At 44.8% G+C, this 10,343-nt stretch overlaps 1 protein-coding gene across 1 annotated transcript in view; it reads left to right on the top strand.

Annotated features, from left to right (window-relative positions):
- The first annotated feature begins 758 nt into the window (after positions 1-758).
- Positions 759-10,343, top strand: part of LOC139454203 (calbindin-32-like) — a 29,745-nt gene continuing 20,160 nt past the window's right edge. Inside the window, exons 1-2 of the mRNA XM_071235774.1 lie at positions 759-1,382; positions 9,800-9,885. Of these exons, the coding sequence (XP_071091875.1) occupies positions 1,247-1,382; positions 9,800-9,885 (222 nt within the window). The 5' untranslated portion in view covers positions 759-1,246. The remainder of the gene's footprint in view (positions 1,383-9,799; positions 9,886-10,343) is intronic.

Genomic DNA, 10,343 nt, shown 5'->3' with positions numbered 1-10,343 from the left:
TTACAATGGGTTGTATATGCTGACAATATATACTGAACACCAAAAGAAACGCGAAAACATCATAAAATATTTATGTGAAAATAGAACCAAGAGAAAGCATGTGAAGACCAGCATATGAATAACAGTGGCCACCAATAATGCCGCCTTTCGGCCCGTGAAACTGCGCGAAACACCATTGGAATCCATGTAATGCCTATCACCATTAACACCGCGAGGCGTGGTTTGACAGTAGGACTGTTTGCTGCAGGGTACCAGCATGAGATCCAGAGTTGACTCAACGTCATCTTCAGAAGAAACGTCAGTGGGCTTTGAACCATGTTGACTGATGAAGGCGAGTTCTTTTCTCTGACAAAGCACAGTAATTATACACATGATTCGCGTCTCTTTTGGTGTTCAGTATATACCGAATAAGAACGTAACTTATCTTCAGTTGACAAATTAACACTCACTTACCTGAGATGCTAAATGTTATTGTAATGGAAATGGAATGGAATAGCTGATTAGACGCCAATAGCAGTCGGACTTCGCTCATGTAGATGGGCGAGGATAAGAAAAAAAAGGACGGAATGCAAATTCCCTGCCGGAGTTGTTACTGACATTGCTGGTTCTATTCCAATGGAAGCCCACATGCTGTCTTGTGTATATGTCCATGGCTTTTTCATGCTTCATAACAATCAATACCATTATTATACACGTGATGCGTCCTTGCGCTACATGTTGCTCACCGGGACCGCAACAAAACGCGTAGGACAGGTCGATTGAATGAGGACAATATCCCCGAAGAGCAGCCGGCGTTTACCTGGACCCGACAACGGCACAGATCGATTAGGCTCGGCCGGCGTTTTATCATCCCGGGGCTGATACTGCTATCGACACACCGACTACCGTTTCATAATCATAATTGCAATAGTCAATAAACGCGAGACGATCAGAAGCACCCTCGAGCCACTGTTTGACCGAATATCTCAACATGTCCAACACTTAATCTATGAATGACCTCTGTTTATTCTCACTATTGATGACGACTCTTTATACACGGAGAGCTTCCTAGAGACGATTGGAAATGGAAGTGCGCCCAGTATTAGTTTCTTCAGTATGATTAGACACAAATGGAGGAGAACACCTGTTACGTTATTTGCTTCCTATCGATCGCCTCGTGTGCGCATGCTCATCCCAGGTATCGCCCTGCCTGTGCTGAGTTGTTAGGTTGGAGTTGCTGAGATCGACGCTGATACCAACAGAGACGATGGCGCACAAACAGCCACATGCTGCCAAACCTGCAGCAAACTTCCTACGTCAGTTCAGGGATTTAAAAACAAGAGATCTGAAACAAATATCGGCAACTCAGTTTATGGATGTATGGAACCATTACGATAATGACGGTAAGTGTTCCTGCAATTGCAAGTTTCAATGAAGCTCGTCATGTGTTGACAAGCTCCTATATTTTGATGAGCCATCATAAGCCAAGTTACGTGTTACTTGGAAAGCTCAACCGATACTTTCCTCAGTAATAACATAAGTTGCAGTATATTTTCTGTATATAGATTATGAGTTGGGGTCAACATATAGGTGTGGAGATAGTGTGCACATATATACACATAACATACCAGATGACACAGTAACAGAAGTCCTCGCTTGATAATCAATATATATATTCACGTATATTGGACGACACTACCTGGTTGATGGAAGTAACATACGATCACTGACTCGTAAAGGCTACTGTGGTCTACTGGGCTTTGTGCCTTCATTGATTTTTTTCGATTTAGCTTGAAAATCATTAGCCTGCATCAGCAGACATTGTCATCTGCATAATGGTGGACGGACTGGACTGCTAGTTTGTGGCCGGTACTTGTTCCGACTTGACTTGACAAGCTAAAGAAGGTCGACATCCAACATCACAGCATCACGGCTGTGGAAAATGTCTCCAATATAGTAAACACTGTTTTTATGGCGGTAAAATGACGTCTTGTGGAACTAATGCCAAGTTTAATCAATGCGATGATAACTGGAACAAGTAATTACTGACATAATAACACTTGAAGGGAATAATCAATGGCGACAGCTGTTGCAGTCTAGTTTACTTGATAACAACGGATATAGGTATGTAAATGAATCTGCAACAAGAGCAGTAGTACGGAGGAGTATGTTTGCATACGAAAAATGAACTCAAAATACAAAACAATACCAATGAACAACTCGCAAACAAAAGACGTCATATGGTAAGAAAGAACAATGTGTACTAATGAACGTCAGTGCACAAAACGGACGCTAAACTACTACAAGGACAACGTTGACAATATAGAACGCCGTGTATATGATCAATGCATGCCGAAGTGCTCAAAGTATTACGTAACTACTCGTGAACTCAGCGTGTGACGTCATGTGTATATGTTATATATACATGTATATAATGTGTATTTATTCTATCTATACATGTTGCGTTTATTTTAGTACGTGTATGTTTAGTACACAATTTTCAATAAACACGCGTTTAACTTATTTAAAGCTTAACAAAGTATAATGAACAATGAAGCAATAACATGTTCATGCATGGCCCAAAGAGAGGTCATGATGCCGAGTTATTGTTCTGACGCACTTTTTCATAAGATCTGAAAAGTGAATATTGTGCAATAATATTGCGCTTGCGTGGCACTGGGTTAACCTCAGAACAGAACAGAACTTTATTTTTCTCTGGCCGAGAGCATCGGCATATGAGGTACAAACAGTCCATGGCGACGGACAGAGTTTTTACAATTTTAACTTTCTATTTCCATCTTCTAATTTCTATTGGCAGGTGGTTACAAGATGTCCTAAAGTAAAGTAATTTAAAGGAGAAGGAGGTTGGAATGTCGATTATTGTTTCAAGGTTAATGTCGCTTTTAAAAATACAGTATGTGGAGCATTTACTAGAATTTGAAATTAAGGATGCCCAAACGAAAACTTTAAATCGAAGCCCAACACATGGTTTGCGAGAGATGTAAGAATCTATGTGTGTGCGTGTGCGTGTGCGTGTGCGTGCGTGCGCGCGCGCGCGCGTGTGTGTGTGTCCGTGTGTGTGTGTGTACGTATGCATAGTTATGTATATACATAAATATGTGCCATAAAAATGATCAAGCAGCGGTACATGTTCAGGAAACATATTACATGTGTTGTAATACACATTCTCCTGAGGGAAGGATTCAGTGTCGGAAGTACTATCACTTCCTGTAGGGAAGGGGTCAGATTTAAATGGACACGAAAGTGAGTGAGTGAGTGAGTTAGGTTTAACGCCGCTTTTAACAATGTTCCGGTCATATCACGGCGTGTCAGCTTAATGTGGGAGGAAAGCCCGAAGTGATGTAGGTCGCAGACGTTTACCACTTCGGTGAAACCCACGAGCACGGGTATGGTGCTGACAAACCTAGAAACATAATCGGGGCGAACCGGGATTCGAACCAACAATCATAGGTGTCTGGCGTGCCCAAGGGACGCAACTCTGCACAGCGAATCGCGGCGCCTTAGACGACTGGTCCACCCGTGCCCCCGTGGACACGAAAGAGTCCAATGATGAAATAGTTGATCGAAGGTGAGATCGAAGGCATCGACTTATATACTGAACCGCAAAAGAAACGTCACCCCATGTAACATTGCATGAAAAGTTGTCATTTAAATATCTGGGTCATTTGATGATAAAAACAAAGCAGACGACAATAAAACCGATCGCCCAAACGCATCACGTCAACGGCCATGGTAACCCGATGCACGTGAGTTCCGTACAAATTGAATGCACATGCGTTCCCCCATTTTTTGCCCTATAGAAATCCATCCAGATCGGATAACATTTATTCGTTGTTGAATTGCTACCACATGCCAAGATTGACAAGAAATCAGCGAGAACCAAGCCCTTGGACGATTGCAAGCTGGACAAACCGCCGAGCAAGTAGCCAATGCATTTCAAGACCACGTAAGGACCACATACAGGCTCCAGCAACGATACCATACCACCAACACTACAGATGAACGACCACGTAGTGGAAGACCAAGGGTCACAACTCGGCGTCATGATCGTCAGATTGTGCCACAGCATCTTCAAGATCACTTTGTTACTGCTGCGGAAACTGCTCGGCAGATTATGCGACACACCAGCGACACATTAGTACGGACGATTGAGCAGATACCTCCACTGTCACAGGCCACACCGAGGACCCATTCTGACATCACGTCATCGCCGGGACCGTCTTCAGTGGGCAACACAGCACCAGCATTGGCGCCCCCAGCAGTGGAGAAGAGACCTCTTTTCAGACGAGAGCCGTTACTGTATCCCAACAGCAGATGGCAGAGAGAGAGTGAGTGAGTGAGTGAGTGAGTTTGGTTTTACGCCGCTTTTAGCAATATTCCAGCAATATCACGGCGGGGGACACCAGAAATGGGCTTCACACATTGTACCCACATCGGGAATCGAACCCGGGTCTTCGGCGTGACGAGCGAACGCTTTAACCACTAGGCTACCCCACTGCCCTAAGATGTTGGTATGAAGGGAGTGTGTGTGTTTGTGACAATGGCGTAACATCGATAAAAAAAAACCGGATATGTTTATTTGTTGGGGATGAGTTTTTGGTAGACTACCCGACTCACCTCTGGGCCTACATCCTGGACGTTGACGCTGGTCACGAGCTCGTACAGGAACTGATCCAGCTCCGTGCCCTCGATATAGCCGTTCCCTGCATGGAGAGAGAGAGAGAGAGAGAGAGAGAGAGAGAGAGAGAGAGAGAGATAGAGAGAGAGAGAGAGAGGGGTGCAATTGGTCTTGCACAGAGGGTCGGCCCTGTGGTCTTCCGGAACATCGGTCCAGGGAGAGGTAATGGTGTAATAGCAGCTGAATGACGTCCGACCAAGGTCGACAACTGCAGCTGAACTGCGTCAGGCGTTCCTCAGGGTGTGGGCTCAAGTGCCTATGGCCTTCATCAACCGCCTCATCCATTCCATGTATCGACGTTGCACGTCATCAATGCACATGGCGTACATACAGGATACTGACTTGTGATGCCATTTTCTCAGAGACTATTGTTGTGTTTCACTTTAAGAATATTTGACACTTTAATTTCAACCTTGATGATCAGTTTCATCTTTTGAATATGTCTCAAAGTACGTTTACAGTGTTTGGACAATAAGGTGTCTTATATATCTATCCATGGTGACGTTTCCTTTGCGGTTCAGTATATATTAACGTGGTACATATCTGTATGCGCAGAAAGCCACCCGTAACAACAATATGCCCAGATCGAGGATAATAAAATATGATCACAATTAAAAATATTAAATTATGTTACCATCATCGTGTCTGCACAGGGTATTCAGGGTCGTGCTGTCTGTGTTGGTATCGGTCTGTCATATTCATTGTGTCTGCAAGGGGTATTCAGGATCATGCAGTCTGTCCAGTGTCGGAGGCCTGTTATAGTCATTGTTTCTGGACGGGGTATTCAGGATCATGCATTCTGTCCAGTGTCGGAGGCCTGTTATAGTCATTGTTTCTGGACGGGGTATTCATGATCATGCAGTCTGTCCAGTGTCGGAGGCCTGTTATAGTCATTGTGTCTGCACGGGGTATTCAGGATCATGCATTCTGTCCAGTGTCAGAGGCCTGTTATAGTCATTGTTTGTGGACGGGGTATTCAGGATCATGCAGTCTGTCCAGTGTCGGAGGCCTGTTATAGTCATTGTGTCTGGACGGGGTTTTCAGGATCATGCAGTCTGTCCAGTGTCGGAGGCCTGTTATAGTCATTGTGTCTGCACGGGGTATTCAGGATCATGCAGTCTGTCCAGTGTCGGAGGCCTGTTATAGTCATTGTTTCTGGACGGGGTATTCAGGATCATGCATTCTGTCCAGTGTCGGAGGCCTGTTATAGTCATTGTTTCTGGACGGGGTATTCAGGATCATGCAGTCTGTCCAGTGTCGGAGGTCTGTCATATTCATTGTGTCTGCACGGGGTATTCAGGATCATGCAGTCTGTCCAGTGTCGGAGGTCTGTCATATTCATTGTGTCTGCACGGGGTATTCATGATCATGCAGTCTGTCCAGTGTCAGAGGCCTGTTATAGTCATTGTTTCTGGACGGGGTATTCAGGATCATGCAGTCTGTCCAGTGTCAGAGGCCTGTTATAGTCATTGTGTCTGCACGGGGTATTCAGGATCATGCAGTCTGTCCAGTGTCGGAGGCCTGTTATAGTCATTGTTTCTGGACGGGGTATTCAGGATCATGCAGTCTGTCCAGTGTCGGAGGCCTGTTATAGTCATTGTTTCTGGACGGGGTATTCAGGATCATGCAGTCTGTCCAGTGTCGGAGGCCTGTTATAGTCATTGTTTCTGGACGGGGTATTCAGGATCATGCATTCTGTCCAGTGTCAGAGGCCTGTTATAGTCATTGTTTCTGGACGGGGTATTCAGGATCATGCAGTCTGTCCAGTGTCGGAGGCCTGTCATATTCATTGTGTCTGCACGGGGTATTCAGGATCATGCAGTCTGTCCAGTGTCGGAGGTCTGTCATATTCATTGTGTCTGCACGGGGTATTCAGGATCATGCAGTCTGTCCAGTGTCGGAGGCCTGTTATAGTCATTGTTTCTGGACGGGGTATTCAGGATCATGCAGTCTGTCCAGTGTCAGAGGCCTGTTATAGTCATTGTTTCTGGACGGGGTATTCAGGATCATGCAGTCTGTCCAGTGTCAGAGGCCTGTTATAGTCATTGTGTCTGCACGGGGTATTCAGGATCATGCATTCTGTCCAGTGTCAGAGGCCTGTTATAGTCATTGTTTCTGGACGGGGTATTCAGGATCATGCAGTCTGTCCAGTGTCAGAGGCCTGTTATAGTCATTGTGTCTGCACGGGGTATTCAGGATCATGCAGTCTGTCCAGTGTCGGAGGCCTGTTATAGTCATTGTTTCTGGACGGGGTATTCAGGATCATGCAGTCTGTCCAGTGTCAGAGGCCTGTTATAGTCATTGTTTCTGCACGGGGTATTCAGGATCATGCAGTCTGTCCAGTGTCAGAGGCCTGTTATAGTCATTGTTTCTGGACGGGGTATTCAGGATCATGCAGTCTGTCCAGTGTCAGAGGCCTGTTATAGTCATTGTTTCTGGACGGGGTATTCAGGATCATGCAGTCTGTCCAGTGTCAGAGGCCTGTTATAGTCATTGTGTCTGCACGGGGTATTCAGGGCCAGGGTCTGTCAATGTCATGCATCCACCATCATTATATTAACATTCTTTAGTTACCATCGTTACTAGTGTTGACGATGATCAATACAAATGTGTCATATATCCGTTACCCAACTGTGAATGGTAACATATTGCAATGGCCAATGTCTTGTTATCGACCTGAAAAAGCTATTGTTTCTGCACGGGGTATTCAGAGCCTGAATGAATGTTTGATGCTTTAAATACTATCAGTACAATCCTGATAGATGGTGTGCTTGCAGTACAGATAATTCTTTTGACGTTCTTGGTAACATTGTCACATCATGTGCTCTTTTAGCATATCTTTTGGGATTATTTTGGTAGGGGTAGATGTCATCCTTAATACTGGAACGGGTCGCCCGAACACACAATTTTGAAATGTGAAAAGCATGCGTTTTGTCTCTGACTTTATTATATAAAGCTATGTCGTAGCAGTGTGAAGAGACAGTTGATCTTTCACTGTCGTGAGACCTGGCCAGGAGAATGGCCGTAATGTGATTGCTCCTACTTGTGGTCCTTAACTCGGACATTCATCACGGACCTTTAAATGGGACACCTGAACATGTGAAAAAAAGGACATTTGAATGCTGTGACAGAATTCTATTTTAGTGTGGAATGTTATATTCATATTTAAACCTGTAGGAACAGTGTTTGCATTGACTAAACTGCTTTTCGGTGCAAAAACAAAGAACTCTCAACACTATTATCTTTTGTAATATACTCACACGCAAAAGAAACGCAAGTGGTGTTAAGCAAATAGGTAACAAATACGGAACCATAAATTGATACGAGTTTTAGCATGTAGTGAAGCCTGATGGTGTTATCAATATTTTTGGTTGCATTTTGGAAGCCCCGAGTAAAAACGCAACATAAAAAACGAATCGCCAAAACGCACCATTTCATGAATATGTGGGTATCATGCACCCATTTCTCGCGAAATGGAAAATGCACGAACTGTCACGATATGTAGTGGGTATAAAACTGTGGCCGATTCTTGGTCAACAATGCCACGCCTAACTCAAATTCAGAGAAACCAGGTTATCGGACGTTTGGAAGCTGGAGAGTCTGTCTAAGATGTTGCCCGTCATTTCAACGTTAACATAACCACAATTTACCGTCTCCTGCATCGATACAATGCTACACAGACCACAGATGACCTTCCTCGGAGCGGTCGTCCTAGGGTCACCACATCTCGACAAGATCGGCAGATTACCCGTCAACACCAGCGACATCCGTGCCTAACTGCAAGTGAAAGTGCTCGACAGACCATAGGAACACATAATCGACACATTAGCCGGGACACTGTGATCCGAAGTTTCCGTTCCAACAACCTCAGATGTCGCCGACCAGCACGTCGTCCTGTTCTCCAACCACGGCATCGACAAGCACGACTTCAGAGGGCACAGGGTCATCGCAATTGACGTCATCGTGAGTGGAGGCGTGTCATCTTCTTTCATGAAAGTCGCTTTTGTGTCTCCCATGGAAGGGAAGGGAAGAGGGAAGATTCATAATTTGGCGGCGTCGAGGTGATCGTTCTCGCTGAGAGAAACGTTGTGGAAAGGGGGTGGACCTAGCGTGATGGTATGGGCAGGGATTGGACTTAATGCGAGACTTGGACCCGTGTGCTTACTGAATGTTGGTCAAGGTCGGGGACACGGCGTCACTGCTCAGCGGTATATCGACCAAGTGATCAGACCCCACGTTGTTCCATTTTGTGCACAACATCAACAACACATTTTCCAGCAGAACAACGCTCGTCTCCATGTTGCTAGAGCTACTATGGCCTTTCTGCAACAACACAGCATCAGTGTTTTACCGTGCCCAGCCCTGATCTGAACCCCATCGAACACTTGTGGGATGAGGTTAAAAGGCGTCTGCACAGTGTGCGCCCAGTCCCTACAACTGCCGATGAACAACGCACAGCTGCTCTGGATGTGTGCAGGAGAATTCCTAGGGCCTTCACAAATCGTCTGATCCACTCAATGTACAGGAGATGTGTGCCAGTGATCAATGCTAATGGTGGTCACACCAGGTTTTGACTGACATTTTGGGTATTGACCCGAAACTGTGTAAGCCCTTAACATTTGAAAAAAACCAATCATGTCATCTGTCTTTTAATCCATTAAACTGTCTTCAGTCAAATTTTTGTCAATCTTGCCCTATTAGTATTTCTTGTCTTTACTGTTGAAAATAAATAACATGTATACTGCGTACTCGACTTGCGTTTCTTTTGCGTGTGCGAATTTAATGCCATTTAACCTGATGTGAAATATTGCTGACTGTAATAACTGTAATCAACCTAAAGTATTTTTTTCTTTTTTCGTTTGATATGTTCGCTCTTCATAGAAATATCGGCTTCGATATTTGTAAACCATTGTTTGAGTTTAAATGCATGTTTCATTTGGGTGTCTTTTACACGAACTGATACTTGGATAGATTTATGTAATGTGTGAAGAATGTAAGACAAACATTCTTCTTTCTCCCTCTGTCTATGACTCTGAGGGTATGTGAATCCCTTCTTGGTGCTACATGTATATGATTACAACTGCAGGCTGCATTGTAGAATGTATCTCTCTCTCCATGCAGGGAACGGCTATATCGAGGGCACGGAGCTGGATCAGTTCCTGTACGAGCTCGTGACCAGCGTCAACGTCCAGGATGTAGGCCCAGAGGTGAGTCGGGTAGTCTACCAAAAACTCATCCCCAACAAATAAGCATATCCGGGTTTTTTTTATCGATGTTACGCCATTGTCACAAACACACACACTCCCTTCATACCAACATCTTAGGGCAGTGGGGTAGCCTAGTGGTTTGCGTTCGCTCGTCACGCCGAAGACCCGGGTTCGATTCCCCACATGGGTACAATGTGTGAAGCCCTTTTCTAGTGTCCCCCGCCGTGATATTGTTGGAATATTGCTAAAAGCGGCGTAAAACAATTCTCACTCACTCACCCAAATCTCAGGCCTTGATAATAAACTTAAGACTCATACCAACTCTGTTTTATGCTTTGTTGCCTTTTTCTGTGTTATATTGTTGACGCATGCGTGTCGCCATCAGTGGTCCATTGGAACATGCCGTGAGTACAACATACAGACTGTTTCCGTTTTGTTACAGATTCATGTTTACTGAA

This window comes from Haliotis cracherodii, unplaced genomic scaffold, assembly GCF_022045235.1.
Source record: "Haliotis cracherodii isolate W230 unplaced genomic scaffold, xgHalCrac1.p SCAF_10, whole genome shotgun sequence".
Taxonomy (NCBI): Eukaryota; Metazoa; Mollusca; class Gastropoda; order Lepetellida; family Haliotidae; genus Haliotis; species Haliotis cracherodii.
This window is presented reverse-complemented; position numbering and strand designations above follow the sequence as displayed.